General features: G+C 42.9%; 1 protein-coding gene across 4 annotated transcripts in view; it reads left to right on the top strand.

Annotated features, from left to right (window-relative positions):
* Positions 1-9,677: 9,677 nt before the first annotated feature.
* GALNTL6 (polypeptide N-acetylgalactosaminyltransferase like 6) overlaps positions 9,678-24,930 on the top strand; it is a 452,334-nt gene continuing 437,081 nt past the window's right edge. The window contains exons 1-2 of one of the 4 annotated variants that reach the window (XM_053402747.1): positions 9,678-9,853; positions 11,127-11,459. In XM_053402747.1, coding sequence (XP_053258722.1) covers positions 11,322-11,459 — 138 coding nt within the window. In that variant the 5' untranslated portion in view covers positions 9,678-9,853; positions 11,127-11,321. Of the gene's footprint in view, positions 9,854-10,104; positions 10,214-10,515; positions 10,687-11,126; positions 11,460-24,930 lie in introns of those variants that run through there. The other 3 variants (XM_053402749.1, XM_053402750.1, XM_053402748.1) reach the window with 3 other exon arrangements.

The following is a 24,930-nucleotide window of genomic DNA, read 5'->3' as shown; positions in this document are numbered from 1 at the left end:
AGTGCTTCCACAGATATTTCAAAGAACTGTATGCACAGGGGCCCCAGAAAGAATCAGAGATAGATCAATTTTTAAAGACAAATGGACTATCAAAAATAACTCAAGATAAAAGATCAATCTTGAACTCTACAATAACCTCACAGGAAATTGAAGGTGCCATTCAGAATATGCAACTAGGCAAATCTCCAGGCCCGGATGGACTTACCTCCAAATATTATAAGGTTCTGAAGGACTATTTGATACAACCTTTGTTGGAGGTATGTAACCAGATCATGGATGGGAAGAGGGCACCAGAAACGTGGAAAGAAGCCTTCATCACATTGATACCTAAGTCAGAATCTGAAAAGACTCAGCTTAACTAATAGTGAACAATGTGGTGACGGAGGAATTTAAAATTGAAAAAGGGACACGACAAGGGTGCCCTCTATCCCCTCTGTTATTTATTTCAGTCCTGGAGGTGCTATTGAATATGATCAGAGAGGACCGGTTGGTACAAGGGATAGAGGTCGGAGTGAAACAATATAAACTGAAAGCTTTTGCAGATGACCTAGTTTTGACACTGCAGGAGCCAGAATCCAGTACAAAAAGAGTTCTCGAACTTATATCGGAATTTGGTCGGGTGGCGGGATTTAGGTTGAATAAACAAAAAACTAAGGTTCTGACCAAAAATTTAACAAACACAGAAACAGAGGGGTTTCAGAGAGAAACAGAACTGAATGTGGTTAAAAAAGTGAAATACCTTGGGATTTATTTGTCCTCCAAGAATTTGAATTTATTTAAGGATAATTATGAGAAATGTTGGTTGGAAGTTAAAAAGGATTTAGAAATTTGGTCAAGATTGAAACTTTCCTTGTTGGGAAGAATCGCAGCGATAAAAATGAATGTGTTGCCGAAAATGTTATTTTTGTTTCAAACCTTACAGATCGTGGACAGAGTGGACTGCTTTGGAAAATGGCAGAAGGATATATCTAGATTTATCTGGCAGGGCAAAAAGCCCCGAATAAAGTTTAAAATATTAACAGATTCAAAAGAAAGAGGGGGGTTTGCCCTGCCGGACCTGAGGTTGTATTATGAAGCTGCAGCCTTCTGCTGGCTGAAAGATTGGTTCTTGTTGGAAAACACTGATGTCCTAGATCTGGAAGGTTTTAATAATGCTTTTGGATGGCACGCATACCTATGGTACGACAAGGTTAAAGTACATAAATTGTTTAAAAGTCACATTGTCAGAAAAGCAATTTTTGCAGTCTGGATGAAATATAAAGACTTACTAGAGAGTAAAACTCCGAGGTGGCTATCACCAGTGGAGGCCAAGGCCCGAAAAAGACCCAATATGGAGGCCTATTGGCCGAAATATTGGGAACTGACTGAAAAAATTGGAGACAATTGGAAGTTGCAGAGCCAGGACAAACTAAAAAATAAGGTGCGAGATTGGTTACATTATGCTCAAATTCAAGAGGTTTTCAAAATGGATAAAAAAGTTGGTTTCCAGGTGGAAAAGTCGAAACTAGAGACAGAATTGTTAGAACCAAAGACAAAGCTGTTATCTAGAATGTATAACTTGCTGCTTATGTGGAACTTACAGGATGAGACAGTTAAATCTGCTATGATTAAATGGGCACAGGATGTTGGACACAACATTATGTTTGAAGACTGGGAAAGGTTATGGAACACCGGAATGAAATTCACGGCAAGTACGGCCTTGAAGGAAAACATTATGAAAATGATATACCGGTGGTACATGACCCCAGTCAAGTTAGCTAAGATACACCACCTGTCTGACAATAAATGTTGGAAGTGTAAGGAAGCAGAGGGGACTTTCTTTCACCTCTGGTGGACATGCCCAAGGGTTAAGGCTTTCTGGGAAATGATTTATAATGAGTTGAAAAAGATATTTAGGTATACCTTTCCCAAGAAACCAGAGGCCTTCCTGTTGGGCATGGTAGACCAGAAAGTGTCAAAGAAGGACAGAACTTTGTTTATGTATGCTAGTACAGCAGCAAGAATACTTATCGCAAAGAACTGGAAGACACAAGATTTACCCACGCTGGAGGAATGGCAGACGCAGTTGATGGACTACATGGAGATAGCTGAACTGACCGGCAGAATCCGAGATTTGGATGTAGAAACAACTGAGGCGGACTGGAAAAAGTTTAAAGACTACTTGCAAAAGTATTATAAACTGTATGAATCTTAAGATTGTGCATGATTTCGAAATGATACGCTTTAGCAATTATGATTAAGTAAATAGTAAACTAAGTGATAAAAGAGAAAAGGAGATAATATGAATTGAACATGTTACGTTTATTTTAAAGGTATAAAAACTGTGACACAATATATTGAATTTAGATACATAACATGTAAAAGTTACAATAAGGTATGACATAAGGTAACAAATTGCTGACATTGTTAATATAAAGAACGCAGAATCGGAAGGGGTGGGGAAGTCCAAATTGGGATTTTTGTTAAAAAAAAAAAAAATGGTTTCTTGTAAATTCCTTATTTGCTTGCAATGTATAAAAGTTGGAAAGAAACGTAATAAAAAATATTATAAAAAAAAAAAAGAGAAATTCAGAAAGAGAAAGCGAAAAGGCTGAAAGGGAGAACATCTCATTCCAGCAGGTAACTAGGCATCAGTCTGTCCAGCCATTAGTGTCTGTAAAGCTTTTAGCGAGGTCAAACTGTTCGTTGGTTTTTTCATTCTTCCATCATTTATCCTTTGACCCCCCCCCCACTCCACAAAGGCAACACTTTTGAATTTTAGTGAAATTGTTACAGGGAGGAGAGGTTATTCCTGAACAGTGATAAATCTGAAAATGGTACAGTATTACCATCTGCTGCCCTTCAGATGATTTCCTTCATTTATGCTTACAGGGTGTTTCTTCACAATAGCGAAACCACAGACAGGGAAATGGAATAATACACACTGATTTCTTTTAAAAGTAAGAGAGTGAGCAGCCAACTGAAGCACTGCAGACATCCTCCCTGGCTTCCAACGTTTACAAGAAAACCCGGCCAAGGACATCATGGGGGTTTTCAGGAAGGGAAGGCAGCTGGGAAGACTGCAGAATGCAGATCACCCAATGACAGATTATTTGTCAAATGTAAGAAAAGACACTTTCCAAACAACTCAAAAGTAGGGCACAGCAACAAAACAACAACAAAACCCTGTACCCCACCCATGGAAATATTCACCAAAATTTTCCCTCCTCTTAGAAAATGAATTCTTTTCTCATTAATTGACAAAGAATGGTTGAAAAAGCACAGAACAAGCATAGAACTAGATGGTGGAAAAAGAAATAACGGCACTTGGATGTAAACCAAGAATAAAGCATCATATGCAAGATCAGATAAATAATGAACAATTGCAGGTTACCTAAAATGTTTTTTTAATGACACACACACACCGAGAGAGAGAGAGAGAGAGAGAGAGAGAGAGAGAGAGAGAGAGAGAGAGAACTAGCTGTGAAATCTTACCAGATAATATTAAGTACAACATATATATTGTGAGTGCACAGAAATGAGTTTCAGTATAGATCATGCGATCTGCTATGATAGCAAAGCATGTCACTCTCCAACACTTGAATACATCAAGAAGACACAGAAGAGCTTCTGAAACTGGCAGTCAAATAATGAAAAGTACCAAATAGGCGTGATATTACCATAAACATCTGGTTTGAATTTTTAAGGCTCCCAATTTCCCTCCCTTGACCTCCATTTCTGGCTAGCCTTACCTTTCTTTTCCTGTTACCTACTTCCTCTCTGTTTCTCCATTTGTCTCGCTACCCTTCTCTTTTTCTTCATTAGGAAGGAGGAACCTGTGGCCAGTTTTCAGGGAAAACATTCTAGTAGGGGCAGGATGATGATTCCCCTTCACTCTCCTCTGCTTCAACACACCCATTCCTACAGATGCAAAGGAGAAGAGGGTATCAAGGCTTCATTACAGGTGACTGCTGAGTTATACACACTGCACTTACTCGTTAAAAGGATTCACAAAGCACTTCACAACAAATGTTTCCAAACTGATGTACAAGGCAAATATGAAAGGAACAACACGTGTAGCAACAATTAAGTATGCATACATGACAGCCTTGACAACATACAATTGCAAGATTCCATATACAGTGGAACTTCGGGTTACATACGCTTCAGGTTACCGACTCTGCTAACACAGAAATGGTGCTTCAGGTTAAGAACTTTGCTTAAGGATGAAAACAGAAATCGTGCTCCGGCGGCACGGCAGCAGCAGGAGGCCCCATTAGCTAAAGTGGTGCTTCAGGTTAAGAACAGTTTCAGGTTAAGAACGGACCTCCGGAATGAATTAAGTACTTAACCCGAGGTACCACTGTACTATGCAATATAAAATGGCAGAGTCACTCTTTGATAGGAAGCTGATTCCACAGAATTGGGAGCTGTAACACTAAAAGTCCAGCTTCTAGTTGATGTCAGGCATAGAGTACTTCTGGGACATATGGGACTCTTAACAACACTCCAACAGAGAAATGCAATTACTGGGCAGGGACACACAGGGCAAGGCAGTCCCTCACATAACCTTGGTTGTCAAACATGCTTAGTAAATAGACAAAAGACCTGGTTACATTCATGCATAGGGAACCTTTCACCTTTTTTCTTCTAGCCAAGGGATTTCTTGTGCATGTTAAGTAAACCACAGCTTATTTGTAGCTTCATCATATGCTGTATGGTAGATCAGTGGTGCAGAACCTCAGACTATTTCTCCTGGATTGGAACAAGCTTGTGGAGCTGAGGCACCTGTGTGTTCTAAGCTGCCATGCTCCACGGTCAGGAATGAGGGCTGCTAACTGCACATGAGGATACATGAGCCAAGGCACTGACTAGAAGATTCCACCCAAGTAATATTGCATTGGTTAATAGCCACCAATCCTGGTTGCTATGCTTTCTAGTATAAAGCTAGCCTTATTCCCAGTTTTCAGACACATCCTCCTACAACCACATGGTGTGTGATATCTCTGTAACATCTTGAGTTTACCTCTTCTGTGTTCAATGTTTTGTTTGTGGGTGGTTGGGCATTAGAGCTTGGATAGGTTAGCTTTGCTGATTTATTCTAGTTTATAACTCCCAATTGTATTATTCAATTGCAATTTTTAAATGGTGTTGCTTATTTGTATTTGGGTTCTCTTTGCTATTTTTTACTTGCTCAATAAATTTGTTTCCTTTATAATTCAGTCTACGTCTTCCTGGGTAAAGCCTTGGTACTGAATCCAGTTCTTGCTTCCTGGTTACTGGCCCTGTATAATTTTGTTAGCTACTCAGGAAACATGATCTCCCCCCCCCCCAAGCTCTTTTTTCTCTGGGCTCTTGGCAGTGTTTGGTAAGGTCTGGAGGTCTCCTCACCCAGGCTGGTTAGACAGAGGGAGCGGCAGCAGAGTCCCATGCAGGAGGTGTTGGAACCTGTGAATTTGGCAACTGCTAAGTCACCAAGAATGGGATCCTGGGTTTGGGGAGCAAGTTCTTGACAGCCTTGCTTCATACCTTCATTGAGCGCTTTCCCTGTGGTAGAGGGTAAATGACACACAGGGGAAATGATCTGTGAGCCCTGGAAGATACTGAGGAATGTTCTATGAATTTAGGTGCTGGATAAAAAGAGAGTAAGTTGCAAATTACAGGTTGATGAGAGTTATAGTCGAGTATTTGGAGGGCCATAGGTTAGCCCCCCTCGATTCAGAGGCATTTGCTGCAAAGTGTTGGACTAGCACAACCTTCCCCAACCTTGTTTTCTGCAGATGGCTGGAACAACCCCAGCAAGTATTTTCAGTAGTCAGGGATGATAGGAATGCACTCCAAGTCAACCAGATTGGGGAATAGGACTACACTGTCCCTTTGTCCAATTCATCAAGGTAATTCCTTTTCTATTAACACTGTCACAGAATAGCTTTTATTACTCTGTTTATATTTTGCTACTTTAGTATTATTTCAGTTGATTCTCTTTTGAAAATCATGAATAGTTTAGTAATTGCCCAAAGCCTAACTTGTATATTTGCACGTTGTCTAGGCAACCACTTTGAACAGCAGCCACCCATCACTCGTTGTTCAACCCAGTAATGATTAAGGCTCTTGTAGAGTAGACTATCATTATACCTCATACACCTGGGACATAGTAGGGAGAACTGACTTGTTGAATGTCATTTATACATTTTTTAAAAATCAGTGTTTTCCATAACTTTTATAAAACCATTAATGAAGTAATTATCATCGATATCAGACAGCAGAACCACAAATATGGTGACATAACATTCCACTACGTAGCTGCAATGTCCCCAACAGTTTATTCTGTATTTATTCCATAACAGACTAGGATTGGTGATGGATGTTTCCCTTCACATGAAAAGCACGAGAGGCCCATGTTGATCAAAATGACTCACACTGACTAAACCTGAATGCTCTGTACTGATTAACAGGATCAAAAGCTTCCTGCATGTTGTCTCAGGACCTTAGCATATGCTTGCTGCTTTCTCTCCTAGCTGGAAAGCTGTTGACATCAGATTTTTGCCACAGAGGAGAAATGTGTCTGTATTGAAATGAAGTCCATCTGGGTCCAGTCACACAGTATAAAAGTGTGTAATTAATACACACATACAAACTTGCTATTCCTTCCATTGACATCCAAGAATGAAGACACCATTTTGGTTTTAGGATGCACAAAAACACTACATTTAGAGCACACACCCCACACCTCCCAAAAAGAATTCCAGAAAGTTTAGTCTACTCTTCACAGAGCTGCAATTCGAAACACCCTTTGGATTGGGTGTGTGTATGTGCACACACACACTCTTTAAATGTATGGTGTTTACACAGCCTACATCTTTTCCTGTAGAGAGAAACTTCAGTTACTTTCAGTGTACCGAAGCAGGTAGCATGGGAAACTGCTTGTGTGAAGTCAGATCATGGGTCCATTGTCTAGAGAAGCTCTCCATGGTTCTGGACAGGAGTCTTCCCCAGCTCTAGCTAGAGATGTTGGTGACTGAATTGAGGAACTTCTGCATTCAAAGCATGTGCTCTACAACTCAGCCTTCCCCTTCACTGCAGCATATTTGGCGATATGTGTAAATCAGAGGATCTACAGCCAGTGTCATGATCAGTACCCCCCTCCCCCGACCCGGCTTCTTTCAGATGTCCTTTAGGCAGGAATTTGCTAAATTCATTCTGCACAGTTCAAGTAACATAATTGATTTTGTTCTATCATTGTTCCATTATCTTTTTAAATGGGGATAGTGTTGCGGAGGATTGACAACAGAGATATTTTCATTTGCAGGATGGAGAATGCTTGCTCTACATTCTTATACATGTTGCTTTATACAAGGAAAGAGAAAAGGAAACAAAACAGCAGAAATAGCCACATGGTATGCTGATTCAACATGGCATATGCCACCATCACAGAAGACATAAGGCTCCCATAAAGACACCTTAATAGCAGCTAAAAAGACACATGGGGCTTCTGCATTAAGTTATTCTACTATGGCAGGAATGTATTTTACATTCCTCAGCTAATCTGAAAAAGATTTCATGTACTGTACCTGTTTAGGGTTTTTGTGTGTGTTTATTCCATCAGTCCCTGTAATCTGTCATGTTTCTGACCAACTTTAAGGTACATTTCAACATAATCCTGAATGAATGAGGTTTTTGTCCAGGGAACTTGGTAGTAGGAATCAGAAAGTACAGTAGAGATCTAATTGCTACCAACTGTAATCATTGCCAAACACAACATATGTACTTAAGGAAAACACATGGAAAACTCACCAGCACTACAAAACTCAAAAGCACACAAGCATTCTTCATTGAGGAAAAGATTTGTTAAGTGGGATGGTGATCCCAGAGGTGCAGGGTAGTTCCAGGTGCAACAAGGATCCATGTTAATTTCACTCTTGAAGTGTTACACATGAGTAGTCATTGTTACGTCCATTTCATCTCTGAAGAGCTTCCTTCCAATTCCTCTATGTCTGGGGGTCATGAACATGCTGTTAAGATAATGCACAGTGGACCTTATTTCTCATAGTTGTGAGGATAAGTTGTGAAAGGGATAAATCACGAGTCTCTATTCCTTCATAACCACTGGATAGATGAAAGCACGGAGGCTCACTTTGGTTGTGTTTACATGCCACAGGAAATAGTTTAATTTGAATGAGTAGTGTTTATTTTTGGATTGCAATTGTGTTACCAGTTGTGGTTTGTTTGGAAGAAACAAGTTCACATGTTATGGTAAGCCAAAGCTTGTGGCTGTTGTATTTGGCTACAAGGCAGAAGGAGTGGAATGAGAGGGCATTATGGTTTACTACGACATGCAAATATGATGGGAGTCAGATCTTGCAAATATTACTAGTGGTGAAGCGAATGAGATCTTGCAAATATGACTACCAAGACAAGAATTGCTCCCCACAGGCAAACCATCTGCAGCAGCTTCCCCATGGTGACTACAATCTGTTCCCAGATCCATAGTGGCTTTTGAAGTCCAACCTTGCAGTCCAGGAATCCAACCACCATACCCAAATTTTCCCAACATACATGTCTAACCTCTTAGAATATTCCATAACCTCCCCGAACAACTTGATTCATTACTGGTCTGCTTTTCTACAGATGTGATTTTTGAATGGGATAGCAACTGTATTTGTCCATGTTCCATTTTCTGCCATTAGAAGGGCACTGTGCAAAGACCCAAATGCAACTGGAGTTGGAGCAGTGCCAAACACACTAGCGGCTGCATTTCTTCTGTTGCCCCCATCCCCTTTGGCCTCAACTCTTTAGTAAAGCCAATAATTACACTGCCATACAAACTGCAGCTCAGGAGCTGTATCTTGGACTGTGCCACTCTGAGACCGCAGGTGGCGGTTTACATGATGGAATTCTTCCCATTTGGGAACATACATAGGGGCAGAAATTGTTCTATATTTGGAGCTCATCCTTCCTCCCAGGTGCTCTGGTTGGCACCCACCCATCACTCATGCCCATTTCATTGCCCCCAACAATCCTGCAAGGTAGAGCACGCTGAGAGACCACGCCAAGGTCACCCAGAAAGGTGTCTTTGGTGGCTGGATTGGAACCCAGATCTCCCTGCTCCTGGCCCAGCACAGAAAACCAATACACCACACTGGCTTTTAAAGATATCCTCCTTCTTGGCTTCTTCTAGCCTTTGCATCTCGCGTGGACAATTCTAGCATGTCAACCCCTCGCCTTAAGTGGTACAGTCCAGGCACAGGCTTAAGCCGCTTACCACCCTCACCTGAAACTAGGCCCTCGCCCCAGTGATTCTGAGCGGCCGGCGGAAGCCTCTTTCTTCGTGAAAAGAGACGGAGCTTCGGCCGGGTCCTCGCTGGCCTCCTAGCCCAACTTTTATTTGGGGTACTCTTCAGCTGCGCATGGTCCCCTCAGACCCGGCCTCTCTGGGTCGCGTCGCCTCCGTCGGCTTCACCTCAGCGCCAACTTGCCCGAGGCCATGACGCACCACCAGGCCCCCCTCGGGCGGAGAGCTCCCCGTTCACCTGGCGGAGGCGGCTGCGGGAGAGAGCGCGCGGCTGAGCGCGGCCGCCGGGGAGACTCCGCGCAGGAAGCCGCCCTGCCTCTCCGCCGGCAAAGGGCTCCGCCACCGTCGCCTCTTCCTCCGCCGCCTCTGTCGCGCCCCCTCCCCTTTCTGCGCGCCTTGTCGGAGAAGCCAGCTTGCTGCTGCTGCTGCCGCCGCTGCCGCCAGCGCTCAACTGATCATGAAGGAACAAGAGGAGACGAAGGAGGAGGAGGAGGAGACCAGCAGCCCCGGAGGAAAGCGCTGCTCCTGCTCAGCCGCGGCTGCTCCTGCTCTGGGGTGGGCAGCTCTGGATGGGGGGATCAGGTGAGAGGCGGCTGCTGCGGGGCGCGCCGGCTCTCCAGGGAGGGAGGCTCGGAAGGGCGGGCTGGCCACCCTCGCCACCCGTGAGCCCAAGCCCCAATTCCGGGAATTAGGATCTCCCGCACGTGTGAGCCGCCCGCCAGTATTTTGTCGGATGAGGCGGCTGGGCCAATAGCGGAGGGGGCAGAAGTCAGTGGGGAGGGGGTCTTTCTTGCCCACCTTCCGCCCACTTTTCCACATCGCCTTGGATGTGGGGGGCTGCCGCATCAGCCGGGCGCGTTGTGGTCGCCTCGTCTCCCAGCTTCAAGACGGTGATTTTAAAATGTTCCACTGCTGAAGAATGGTAACCTGATGAGTGCAATGGTGTGATTTGTTTTTATTTTGCCCTGGACGCTTCTCTAGCTTCTCTCTCTCTCTCTCTCTCTCTCTCTCTCACACACACACACACACACACACACACACGCTCACACATACACACTCCTCACTCAGCAATAGTCTGCACACCCCATTAGCCCTGCCTAGGAATGGATGGGGAGGGAAAGTCTCCGAGCCAGACCGTCTGAGGGTGTGTGTGTGTGTGTGTTTGCGCGCGCTGTGTGTCTGTCTCTCTCTCTCTCTCTCTCTGTGTGTGTGTGTGTGTGTGTGTGTGTGTGTGTGTGAGAAGTCATGCCAACTGGAGTCTGCCGAAGCGCTTTCCCTTCTGCCAGCGAGATTGCTGGGGAGGGAAGAAGAAAAGAGGGGCTGGTCTTTCCGGAGGAGGGATGGTGTGTGTGAGAGAGCAAGGGAGTTGGAAGATGTCTTTTCCAACTGCGAGTCCCCGTTGTGCGAGGTCCCAGGTAAGGCTGCACCTTGTGACCCATTTCATTGGTGGGAAAGGCGCGCGCGCCGCGAACCGATTTCCGGGAGCCCCTTGCCACTCGGGGAGAAATCTCTGCTCTGGCAGGAAAGAAGATCTTGCCAAGTGCTCCTCCCCCGCCTCGTCTCCTTAAATTCTGCCACTGGCGATGGAAGAATGGGTCACCCCCGAGTTGGGTGACTCAACTCCCCTCCCTGCTTCCCCACCCCAATTGCTCTCTGTAACTTCTGGGCTTCGGCAGCGGCAGCTCTGCAGCCAATCGTATCGATTCTATTGGTTGCGGGGGGGGGGGGAGGTAAGGGGAAGGAACCGATCCATCGGCTTTTAGGATCTTTTCGGGGCCATGGGGCAGGGCTGTGGCTGACAGGCTGTGTCAGAGAATAGCAGGAGTAACTCCTTGTCTTTTCCTTGGATCCTTAGATTACAGACTCCCCCCGTGAAGGGGTGACCAAGCTGGAGGCAGAGTTGAAGTTTCTGTTCACTGTTTGGGGGTGAATCGGTGAGACTGAGGAGCGCAAGAGGGAAGCCAAAGGGAGCTCTGGACCACGGAAGGAAAAAGCGGAGAGAAGGATACCCATCACCTCATTTCTTCTCTGGCATCCGTTGCCACTGGCCATGAAGAGGAAACAGAAAAGATTTCTGCAAATGACGTTGTTGTTCGTGGTGACTCTGATTTTCCTGCCCAACATCGGACTCTGGTCTCTGTACAGGGAAAGACACCTGGTGAAATCCACCATGCTGGGAGAGCAGCAGGTAAGCAGAAAGCAAAAGACCCTGAGCAGCCCGGAGCATAGAGAGATTGTGTGTGTGTGTGTGTGTGTGTGTGTGTGTGTGTCTGTTAAGTGGAGAGTTAAAGCATCTGTTTAGTCGCCATAAAAAGCTGAATGGCTCTTAATTGTGATGCATCCTTTTAACTTGAGGCTCTTCCTCCATGAATGCTGAACACAATCTAAAGACCCAATGAGGAAGAGGAGGATTTGGTACTAAGGTTTTCCGGAAGAAGGACAACTGTATTGTGAAGGGAGAAAGTTAGGAGAGGCTAATTTGTTGGATTTCCAAGAACAGTAATTGACTCTAGCCTGGGTGTGAGAGATGAAACTGAAGCCCACTTCCCCTTCCCCAGCAGTGATCATAGCCCATGGTCTGTAGTGAGGCTAAATTTGATCCACAAAGTTTGGGCATGAGTGTGCCTAGGTGTGTGCATAAGAAGTTTTCTCCTGATCAGAATTTTGCTGTCAATTGAAAGGTCTAGAATGCAGTTGTGCCTAAGCAGTTTAATGTGGAATGGAAAAAAAAATGCCATGATATGGTTTTAGAAATAGGTATGGATGCCTCAGTATGGTCACATGATGATCATCAGCACTAATTTCATTTTTCATTGAACAAAATGTCTTATGGTTCTTATCTTTCAAACAATCCAATGAATAGATTAAGCTGAGAGATTAGCCTTCTGGGGACTTGCAAAAGGCCATCTAGTAAAGTTCACAATTTGTCTTGCAGGCAAACTTAGCATCCTGTTTGATCAGTGCAGTCCTATTCCTGCTAGAACCTGTTTCTCTCCCCACCTCACCCCCCCCCCCAGTTTCCTACTGTTCCACTAACACTTCAAAGTGTCCAGGTTCCTTCTTTCACCAAATGTTGTTCTAGTAGTCAGACTCTATAGACAAAAGTATGCACACATACTCTCTGTTCGTGGACTGTTCTATCTGCTTGATGTCATAATGTGCTCCTAAGTATCTCTAGTTTATAGTCTTCGTCATCTGAGATTAACCGCAATTAATCTAACCTATATTTTTTGTCATAATTTTCAACTCATTAAGTTTATGTATGGCTCGTAAACCAAAATAAGACTTGCATTAAATTAAGTGCCTTTGAGAGAGTTGCTTTAATGCAAAACTTTAAATCATTGCTGCTGATAAATTAGGAAAGGCTATATTTCACTTGCAAATATTGCTGTGGGCCTAACTGCAAATTGTTCCATATAGATTTCAAACATTTCACACATGCATAAGGGTGAGAGAGGCATGAAATAAAATAGAAATATATGCTGTAGCTTGCTTATCACTTATAATGCATTGGCCAACAGCAATATATATTAACTGTTACTTTAACGTCCTTAATTTCAAGGGCCATCAATCAAAGTGTATTATATCTTTTCAACAGAGTGAATGTTTATAAATTAGTTTGATCAATGGAAGACACACTAATGCACATTCAATTGTTGATTGATAGCCTGCTGTTGACATTTGCTGTACACAGTTTCTATATGTTAGGCTATGAAGTGCTCTGAAACAAGGCAGAGCTTTACACTTATAAAGCATCACTCTTTTTTAGAAGACTGCTCCTTCATAAAATGATTGTAAGGTTTAGCAGACTTTCACAGCACAATCCTCATGCTTACTTGGAAGCAACTCTGTCTGTTCAGTAGGGCTTATTCCCTGGTAAGTATGCCTAGTATTGCTGCCTCAGAGCATACTATTCTTCTAAGGCTCAGTGTGTTTAACCATATTAAACTATAAATGACTTTTTAAAAAAAGTATAAGTAACTGCTTTTTTAGCAGTTGGTTGAAGGGATTTTGAGGTGAGAAATGCACATCTGAATGACTGATGACTTTTGTGTTCTAGTTAACCGTCAGCCCAATCCTAGCCCTGCTTACACAGAAGTAAGTCCTGCTATGGTCAATGGAGCTTACCCCTTGCTAAGTGTGCACAGACTTGCGGCATAACACATTACCTTGAGTGGAAGGAAGAGTTATGCCACAACCCTAACTGTGTTTGATCAGAAGTTGAGCCTCATCAAGCTCAATGGGGCATACTAAAGTGTACATATGGAAAAGTGGGCTCAGAATTGAAACAGCAGATGAAGAGCAAAACAACGACAAGCAATAATAACTTCCCTCTTAAAAATCAATGCATGGACAATGAGGAGATGAGCTCTGGAGTTCTAGGAGATCACTTGCTGGAACATGTAGGGTGAAATTAGCACTAATAAGGTCTTTAGAAATCACCCTGCTTGAGTAACTCTGTTCTTGGCTGTGCTGGAGAAGCAATATTACCTCCCCATTAGTAAAACAAGACTTTTAACAAAATGTTTTGAGCGGGCCTTCACATCACACAAAACAGTATCTATAGAGGCCTGTGATTCAGGTTTTGAATAAGTGTGCAAAAGAAATGTATTTATTGTAATAAGAGGGGACAGAATATCAAGTTGATGCTTGGTAGTGTGCATTTTGTGTGCATGAGAGGTGCTTTCCTGTGTTAATTATTAGTTCTACATCTCCTGCTTTTCAGCCAGATGTGCAAGAAATAGGGTGCAATAAACTTGGGTTCTAAGACTAGATATTACAGGGCATCATTTATAGTTCAATCTCAGGAATATGTGCTTCAAGAAGTGGTGCCAACATTTCTTGAATAGTTTCTCCACCTCCCATTATACTGGTATTGTACTAAGAAGCTGTCTGGCTTTCACATTTAAATTCATTTGATCAAGTTCTAATCTGAATGGACCTGAGTCTGAGTGCAGCAAAATAGACCTTTTTTGCCAGCTTGATTAAAGGAATGTACTTTTGATATTTCAGATGGGTCTCTCACTAGAAGAAAAAGTATACCACATTTCAGTTATTTTTATGAACATGATTGCTATTTAAGATCAATAATATCCCTGGAGTGGTTGGATTGGGAGTCACTTGTTCTGAGGGCCAAAACAAGTGTCCGTTATACATTGGCACTGCTTGTTCTAGGATTAACCCCCCCACACACTATTTAATGCTATTAAAGACAATGTAGTTCTGTAGAGCCATCAGTCATTCTGCATATTACACCCTAGTGTGGCTTCTTGACACATTGACTGAAAACTTTATAAATATTTTCTATTTGTGAATGCTTTTTAATACACAGAGGTCTTCAAATTGTTTTTGTTTAAAGTTTGTAATGTACACATACCATAGTTTGTTAGGTAGGGCTGCAATCCTATATCCACTTACTTGGGAGTGAGATCTGTTGAATCCACTGGAATTTACTTCTGAGTAGAGGTGCATCTGTGCAGAAAAACAGTGAGACTTGAAAGGTTCATGGTCTAGGCTGCATGGACTCGCATAGCATTCCCACCTGAAAGGAACTGGGATTGTGTACTATCAGTGGTTGTTTTTTTTTAAATTTAGGTTCGTTTGTAATTGGTATATACTGTATTCCTTCCGCTGCATGAAATATACATGGGAAATGATAGGTGGCTGATTGAGCCATTGCCTGGCAAAAACAGCAGTAGCTAGTGTCAAAATGCATCACAATCACTAGCAGATCTGTTCTTTAAATAATCAGAGACAGGAAACCAGCCTCTGAGGATCCATGAGACAACAAAGGTGTGCAAGGATAGCTGAAGGAGAGTAGTGAAACTAGAGAGAAATGTTGGACAGATCCCCATGTCTGAACGATGCCCAGAAGGCACCTGAAGAGCTAAGGCAAATAGAAGTGACAAGACACAACATCCTAGGGCTAACTGACAAATTAAAGGCTAACCAGTGTCCAGGTGGGAATAGTATCCACCCAAGAATTCTTAAAGAGCTCAAATGTGAAATCATTGATCGACAACCTTGGCATCCTAAGCAGAGGGCTGGAAAATAGCCAACATAGCTCTGGGTTGTTTTTATCAAGGGTCTAAGGAGAGCCAAGAAATTAGAGGCCTATTAACCTAACTTCTGTCTTGGGGGCATAGCTCAATGCTTTGAGTTCAATCCCTGACATCTCCAGGTTGGGTTGGGAGTACTACATTGTCTGGAATACTAGAGAACCACTGCTAGTAAATGTGGTGGTTGGACCCATGGCCTTGCTTGATCTCCAGGTAGGGTGGAGCTGCTGTGCTAGTTTCCCTGTAGGTAGGTCACTGTTGCTTACTAGGAAGGTGAGGATGAGGTGGCAGGGAAGCCTGCATGGTGAAAAGATGCAGAGCAGCTGTACCTGCTGAGTCACCTCTGGCAGCTTCCGATATTCTTATGCTTTGCTCTGGAAGAATGAGCATGGCTCCTGCATAATGCCTACAATGACTCACCAGCCTTTTGGTGACCTTTGAGAGTGTAGACAAGCATGAATTTAGGAGTGAATTGGTAGGCTTTGATGGTGTAAAAGTTTCTGACAGACTCTCATCTCAAAAGGCTCCTGAATAAACTTAGTGGGCCTTGGGATAAAATCAACAGCTGGTTAAGACTGCAATCCTATACTAGCATATGGGGAATTCTGACCCATTGAACATGACAGGGCTTACTTCTGAGTAGACATGCATAGGATTACATTGTCAATTAGGTATGCATCAGTAGCTAGTTAAATAACAGGAAGTAGATGTAGCAGTGAATAGATGGGTTTTGCAGTAAAGGGAGGTAATTAGTCCCCTAGGACTTGTATTTGAACCAGCACTGTGCAGGTTACTGAGAATTGATGTGGAGTCAGGAGAGATCAGCAAGGTAGACACATTTGTGGGTGACATAAAAATATTAAGGATGCTGAAAATCCAACCCAAACTGGGAAGGGCCCTAAAACTATATTTCAAAACTGGGTGATTAGTCAATAAAATTGTATTAATTAATTAATTTGTATACTGTCCTTCATCCAAAGATCCCAAGGTGGTTCACAACTGTAACATACAAAATGAGAATACCTAATAAAACAAAAATGAAACAAAACCAATACCCCACCCTTTCTTGGTAAATGTGGTTCAATGTAGGTAAGTGTTAAATGCTGTACACTGGGCAATAAAAACCCATTGACTTTCATATGTACACTTATGGAGTCTAAGCTGGCAATGATTCACCATGACAGAAACCTTAGCAATTGTAGTGGATAACAAACATGTCATTTCTTAGAACACTGGCTATAATATAGGCAAATTCCATACTGGGAATGAAAGAGAACATTGCCAGTAGCGCAGTGCTACTGTGGTCTTTGAGAAAGGCACTTTTCACCATGCCACATGTGCCTGTGCTCCACTTTGCGACCACATAGAGCAAGTCTTTCAACACCACTGCTTTCATTTTGTGAAATTCCCTCTGTCTGGGCATCCATCAAGCATCTGCAGTGCTGTGCTTTTGACCAGGAATGGGATGCCTTTTTCAGCTTCCCTTCAGAGCAATTGTCCAGGGCCCACGTGTCAGTGATGGGCATGGCCAGAGGCAAAGGTGGGTGGAGTTGTGGTTGCAAAATTTACCTTTGTAAAGTAGGGAAGTTTCTACATGCACTCAACCTCCCCCCGACTTCCCAGTGTTCTCTATCCAGGCAAGCAAGATGCATTATAAGAGTTCACGGCCATATTCTATCCGGACAAAGACACACAAGCAGGGTGTGAAGTTGGGTAGGGTGGTCTGAGGTTGCGAGACCCAGAGAGCCGCATTAAATCCTTGGGCTTGAGGTTTCCCACCCTCGCTTAAATCTTCCTTATTTATGAAGGCTTTCCATGTAGTGCTACTCTGTTGTGTGGTCTCTGCTACTGAAGATGCTTTAATGCTTTATTTCATTTAGTATATGCTCTCAAGTCTTAAAATGTACACCATTCAAGTATTTCATGTGTTAAGTAAGGAAATTCCTACTAAACAATGTGCAGTCTTGACAACCCTTTCTCAGAAAAGGTTATCACAGAGCTGAGAAAATGTGAATAAACAAACAAACAAAACAGAGGTTGGTTGTGAGAACTTCGTAGTTCTAAAAAAACAGATGACAGGTAACAGGGGAGAATAAATATTTTCTAGTGGAGAGAAATTATTTTTCTTCATACCCCCTGATGCTAGTACTTTATTTTGATTTGGAGAACTTAAGTATTTCTTATATTCAGATCTTTAAGTGGTTTACAACAGAGGTTAAAGCATCTTAAATAAAAGACAAACATACAAAACACAGTTAACAAGTAAACAGAGCATCCTTTTTAGCATCAAAATAAACACTGCACATAAAACCCCGCAACAAAAATACAACTGGCTGGCTGCTGAAATTGATTTACAGTTTTGATTCAGGACAAAAAAACCCCCCACCACTTCACCCAATTATGGAATTTGCTGGCACAGCATGTGATTATGGCCACTGGCTTAAATGATTTTTAAAAGGTTATTAGACAAATCAATGGAGGGCAGGCCTATTAATTGCTCTTAACCATGTTAAGTCAATGGAAACTTCACCAGAGGCAACATGCCCCTGAATGCCAATTGAGGGGGACCAAATAGCAGGGGAGCGTAGTGACCTTTATGCCCAGAATATGTTGTTGTTGTTTTTGGAATTATATGGCTGGCCACCATAGGAAACAGGATCAGGTGAACCTTCAGTCTGATCCAGCAGTGATTTTTTTTTTTATGTAGAAGGGAAGAGCCAACTTGGTGTCCTCCAGATGCTGTTGGCTACAACTCCCATCAGTCTTGGCCAGCATTGCCAATATAGTAAAGGGTGACATGATCAGGTGGACATGATACATGGAGTTATATGGGGTGGACTAGCCCACCCATGAGGCAAGGTGAGGCGACCACATCAGGTGGCAGGATCCACAGGGCAGCAGATCTGGCCTCTGTGGAATGCATCGCCTGCTGCTGCTGCTGCCTTGATTGCATCTGCCTCCTCCTCAGCAGCCTGTCCCCAACGCCGCCTCTGCAGCAGCCCCTTGGCAAATAGGGTGCCCTGCTGGCCTCATCCCACCTTTGCCCCTCTTGTAGAACTGCAACCACCCCTTCTTCCCTAGTGGGGTAGAGGACACCATTTTGGGTTCACCTCGGCTGCTGAAATGCCTTGGTCCAGCCCTGGGTGTAATAACTGTCTGATATGCGATATGAAACTGTGCTGTCCATGTTGCTTAGAACATAGGATTAGATCAAGTGATGATAAATGGGCAACTGTCCCTTTGCTGTAGCATAAAGCTTTGTTCGCACTCCATTCCTCAAAATTGGGAACCACTAGCAGCGGGGGTGGAGTGGTGTTGGTGGTGGCACTGTGGCGGCAGGAGGAAGGTGAACAAAATGTTGTGTGTTTGTTGATGGCTCCCTGAAGCCTGGCACCAGCCCTGGTTCCTGAGATAGCAGCCAGAAGATTTCCCAATGTTAGAAACATGCTGGAGTTTGCCAGTGGCATAAGCTGTCCTTTAAGGATAATAGCATTACACTAAGCAAATGTCTAGTATTTTCAAACTCGCCTGTATCTTCTATGTCTCTATTGATAAACAGTAGAAGGGTTGCACTGAGTCATATTCAAAGCAGACTCATTGGAAATCAACAGGACTTTAGTCATGGCTATCTTAATTCCCATTGATGCCAGTGTGTTTATTTTATAAATAAGTCTGGGTTAGACCCATATTCTTTTTATTTTATGGAATGTGCTCTGAATCACATTGATATGTAGGCCATATGAATTACTTTTGAAATATCATTAAAATATGTTGATCTGAAGTGCAGTAGATGACATAACCATAACAGCTCAATTTTTCATTTCATGTCATTGTGTTCTTCCAGTTCTTCTCATTCTCTCTTGTTCAGGTGGTGGCATACATTATCAGTGTACTTACATTTCATATTTTGTTTGAGCATGATATTTAAAATAAGATTCAAGAGCAAAGTAGTCCCTGATTAAGGATTTTCATATGGCATACAATAAGACTGGTTTTAAAAAACAGCAAGAACAAGAACAACCAGAGGCTCATTAAAAATGTTGTTTGGAAGTGAAGTGAGAACCCCAAGTAATAAATATAAAGCTTCAGATTCAGAATGAACTAGCCTCCTATTCTCTATAAATCAGTCACTCTTGTTATACCATGAAAACCCAAGAAACTTAACAGAGGATGGTTTACTGTCATTTTTTTTACAGCCTTGTAAATTCCAATTGGTGCATTTGAGTTCTGTTTACAATTTTTATGGTTTATTTTAGTCTTTTTCTGGCTCTTTCTTCTCTGTCATATTGTTTCTTACTGAAACACTCATATAAAAGCATGTAAATGCCTTAGCACATCTTTGCCTGGCAAATTCCCAAGACAGGGACTTGGGATGTTAAGTGATTTTTCATAACAGCATCCCTCTTTTTCTCTTGTTTTAGCACTCTTTCTTTCTTATTCTATTTCTTTTGCCTAATCTGGCAGTCACTCTTAATAATGGATAGGTAACCTTGACAGTATTCTTCCAGTGCATCTCTAATGAGTTTTTCTATATTTATTCCATCCAGCTCTTTAGCAGCATACAAAAGATATTCCTCATGACATAACAGAATGTAATTTCACCTCCGGTGCCTTTCGTGTGCTAACTATCCCAGAGGCAGGTGGGTGGTGAAATGTTCTTGTGATTGCATTCTTTGACGAGAAATTGGATGAAGAGGCAGAAGTATATTAACAATATTCCTCTCAATGCCTATTTTCTATGAGCTTATTTTCTTACCCTTGGTTACTCAATTTTTGTGTGTGTGTGAAATTATTCACTATTGCTATTGGGTGATACCCAGCATTAGTCATATTCATATCAATTCATTTCTGAGTTGGATATCACTCATTGTTTCCTGTGTTCTTATTCTAACCTCTATTTGGTCATTTGGGGCAGTTCCATTTTCCTTCCTTTTTTTAGCATCAAACTAAGCAGAGTGCTAAATGCAACCTCAGCAACCATGTTAGGTATAAGAAACCACTACCACCTTAATCAGAATTGCCACCAGGACTATACTATGCAGGAAGAATAGATGCTACCATTTCCTCCCCATATCATCCCCAATGAAAATCTCACCCCATGGTACCAGTGGGTGGGGTGGGGGATTTTCTTTGGGGCTGGGGTGGGAGATGAAAAATTTAATATCTCCCCATCCACTCTTTGAGCTGTAGTCCTGAGGAAAATTGGGAAGACCCTTCCCAAAGCCTGCTGGAGTGAGAAAAAAGGATAATTGCTAATGATGTTTTTAGCATCCTCTCTAGTTTGACCCTCACTTTTCTTCCTGGGATCAAATCACTGTTGACAGAGTCATTATCTTTCCAGATGCCCCTAGTCTTTGTCTCATTATTCCAAGAATTATGGAAAAGAACATCCATAATTCTTACATCTTTAAGCATCTAGCTCTCACCACAGAGAAACCAATTTTCTCTTCAAGCTAAGTACTAGGGAGACATAAGGGGTCGTATTCTACTAAATTTTACTTGGAGCAGACTCACTGAAATTAATGTGCATGACTGGTTAATTTCACTGGGTCTGCTCTGGGTAACACTTAGTTGAATACCACCCAGGGGGAAATGGCTTTTAGGTACAGCTGTCAATCAAAGGGCCTATTGAAAACTCCATCTCAACATGGATGAGAATTTTCATTTAAAAGTATTCAGGTGCTCCAGATATGCTGTCATAAAAGTGGTAGTATTGGAAAACTGGCCTTCCAGTGTTGGATTGAAAAGATTCCAAGTGAGAGACGAATGTGTGCCACGATGGAGCCGATATTTATTCATAGCTTTCATTTCCAATAAATCTTTGATGCAGCATGAAGATGATTCTAATGCTGAATATTGGCTATGGACTAAAGATGAGTGAGCATTCTTTTTTTTCTTTTTTTTGGAGTAATTTGGAAAGGATCTGAGAGCCCTCACTCCTCTTTAAACTGTCGTTCCATACCATTTTAAAAGCAAGACGCAGCAGGGACAAAAAGGGAGACTTGGAGCAGAAAGACCATCCCTGACAGATGACCCACAGACCATCTTTGCCTCCCCTTCCCATAGCTGGCAGTGGAACAGGCTGCTTTAGCTGCTGGGAATTACATGCAGCGACAGCCCATGTAATCTCCATCAGTAAAACCAGCTAGGTTCAACCTTGCAGACTCCTGCAGGGAACCACTGAGGCTGGGTTACATGCTTGCCAAGGAGAACTCTCTTTCTCTCCTGGTTGAAAGCATTTGTTAGTGGCAAAGACGAGTAGGTCTTCCACAGCTTAGATTTGAATTTGGGGGCTTGTAAAGCTCGCTCCTTCTTTGAATTGGCTTTAACAAGCCCCTGGAGGTTATTTTCCAGGCTTGACTTGGGGGAGGGGGGGAATTCTGGCATCCCTGCCAAAGGCATTTTATCACATTCTTTCATGGAATGTTTCCAGGACTATTAATAGAAAGAAATGACCTTCTTTTATATTGTTGTATCTCAAGTTGGGTGCGGGGAGAGAAAGAGAAGCCCTATTTAGATGCTCTAAGGCATGAGTAGGCAAACTAAGGCCTGGGGCCCGGCTCCGGCCCAATCGCCTTCTAAATCCGCCCTGTAGACGGTCTGGGAATCAGCATGTTTTTACATGAGTAGAATGTGTGCTTTTATTTAAAATGCATCTCTGAGTTATTTGTGGGGCATAGGACTTCATTCATTCCCCCACCCCTTCAAAATATAGTCCGGCCCCACACAAGGTTTGAGAGACAGTGGACCAGCCCCCTGCTGAAAAAGTTTGCTGACCCCTGCTCTAAGGGAACTGTTGCTTGAGCAGTGAATATAAACAGCATATAAGCTCATAGTGGAAGCTTATAAATGTACTGGAGGCTCCACCCCTTCCTGGCTCTCAACCAGGGGTACTGTAGATGCTTGCAGCTAGCTAGGCAGTTTACTGTTGTCTCTGAACCTCCTGAAGCTTGCCACCTCCTCTGCTCCTTCAGCCCAGGGGGTGAGAGTATGTGAGAGAAGAAGTCCCAAGTTGTGATGTCTAGATTGGATGGTTCCTCAGGATCTATGGAAATATAGATGGCTGGGAGAAGAGTCCTGCTTTGCCATCTTCTTTTGAAGAGATCTCAGATTCCACATCTGGGCTCCACTGAACCCTGGTAGACTTCCCTTTTGACATGCTGATTTTATTTGTTAGACATGTTCTCCTCTTTTGTTTTTGGGCAGTGGAGAACGCCACTATGTGAACGGAAGCCTGTATTCTGAAGTGATGAGAGTCCAGGCACAGGTTTACTCACTTCAAGTGCTGTATATAAGAACTAGGTCTGCCATGTGGAACCCAAATGTGTGCAGGCTTTGTTGAGACATCAGAAATCTCCCATACAGTGCAGATATTTAAACAAAATATGCACTTGTGTGACTGTACCACAGAGTAACCTGAACAAGCAACTTTTGAGGCATTAGAGCCTTTATTATTAAGCCTCAAGAGCACAAATTATTGTTTTTATTCATTAACAAGGTATTTCTGTTGTGCTCAGTTTGCTGGAGGGAGCCCTCCTGTGGCTAATTTAATACTTACTAATTTGCAGGGATAGTATCAAACAGAGCGTATTTGGGAAGTTAAAAATGATGCTGGTGCTTCAGCCCTGTTTGCATTCCCTTCTGTTTACAGCATCAGCACGTTAATGTTTAAAATGGGAGTTATATTTTCTCAGTGTAAGCATGAAACATAGTGTACAGTCAGCGTTTGAAACTCCCATTGTTCTAGGTGCGTTTTGCGACAAAGCATTTCATTAGCACGAGCAGTTTCTGAGGTCTGGGCGCAGTCAGATTAAAACTGCAGAGTAGAAGGAAAGGAGGACCTTATTCTGCTTCCCCACTTCCAGCCACTCTCTGAAGACTGGAGAAGAGACCCTCTTAAGAATATTAGGTGGGCGAGCAGGGGAGGCATAGCTTTGTTTTTTCGCAGTCTTCAGATGAGGACTAGACCATGTAAAAAATGAAAATAAGATTTTAGCTGCAGTTCATTCATTTTCAGCTTTGTATTCTTGTTATAAAAAAGTGCACCTAGACATTCCATTGTTGCACCCATAATCTAGGTTTAAGGTTCCATTTAGCTCCTAGCTTTCATATCTCAGCTGTGGCTGCAATGCTCCTTTCTCAGTCCTGCTGCTGTTATGCTACCCAAGGGTAAGCCAAGTAAACAAAAAACCAGTCTTGGTTGTGGCTTGTCTGGAATGAAACCCTGATGTAACCCTGAACCAGTCATTTAGCTCTGGATAGCAGGGCAGCAGCATGACTGAGAATGGAGCGCTATAGCTGTAATCTGAGAACCTGCACTTTTGCTTGTTTGTGCTAAGCCACGGTTTAGTTGGAGTTACGTGCCAACTAGGTAAGTATGTGTAAGCCTTTTCCCTATAAGATAAATGATTTTATAAATCCTCCAGTGTAATTTAGGGAAATGGATGGACTGTGCAGCATCTCATTTTAATCAAGTTTCCTCTCATTATGGATGAGCCCAGGGAATCTTAACTGAAAATCGCATGGACTTACTTTTGTGCAAATTGCCCACCTTTTAATTAAAATGATTTCTTGAAGTGGGATTTTATCTTTACGGAAATGTGACCACTGAAACACAATCTAGGTCCTGCTGCAACCTGACAAGAGTATTTCATGTCATTTGGGCTACTTGTGTGCCTCACAGAGCCCCTCAGTCCATATATAAAATATTCCTGGACTCTCAGTTGAATCTCACTTAAACCCTGGGGGTGGTGAAGCATCCTCTACTTCACCTGAAGGCAGCAACCTTAGGAAGCAGAAAGCGGGCTGTGTGGCACAGCTCCAGCATGTCATCGCTGGAGCAGGTAGCAGCTACTCTGACTAATGATACGGCTGGCCCTTCGTACCATACAGACTGCTGTGTGTGCAACCCCTTGCCTCCTTCATTTACATCGTTTTGCTGTGCCTTCTGCTACCAGCTGATTCATTGGTAGATTCATCACAGTTATAGCCCACATTTTCTTCAAAACGCTGAAGGCTGTATATGTGAGGCTATCCCATTTTATACTGGCCTGGAAAGTGGTCTGAAGGTTATATGTTAACAGTTCTGTTAAGGAATCTGAGAAGGTCTGGCTCTTCAAGCTGCCCAGAGTTTTGAGAAATTATCAGAGTCATTTGTAAGCTCCTCCAAGCTTTTTGGAAGAAGGGTGTATATAAAGTATTAAGTCCTATCCAGAATTGAAATACAGATACCTCACATTATGCATGGGTGTTTGGTTCTAAGGTTTACATGTATAAGCAAAAATTGCATGCAGTCAAAATTGCCTTTGGAGCTGCCACCTAGTGCATGCCTAGTCCTTTTCCAAGGGAGAAAGAGATAGCTGTCCTACAACTAGCCAGCTTGCCTTCTCTGTAATAGCAAGGGAAGGGAAGGATGAGAGGTGGGAGGAAGTTGGAAGCCCCAGGTAGACCTGGCGCCAAAAGAGCTTTTAAGATCTGAGTCTTTCTGGCTCTGAAAGTTGTGGGGATTGTTTTGTGAGTTCTTGCAAGAGCATCCCTACCATTCCCAGAGCCATCATGGCCAAAGGCTCTCTGTTCACAGAACACACAGAATGAGACATG

This window comes from Podarcis raffonei, chromosome 9 (genome assembly GCF_027172205.1).
Source record: "Podarcis raffonei isolate rPodRaf1 chromosome 9, rPodRaf1.pri, whole genome shotgun sequence".
Lineage (NCBI taxonomy): Eukaryota > Metazoa > Chordata > Lepidosauria > Squamata > Lacertidae > Podarcis > Podarcis raffonei.
The sequence above is the reverse complement of the archived record's forward strand: the minus strand, read 5'-3'. Positions and strand labels throughout refer to the sequence as shown.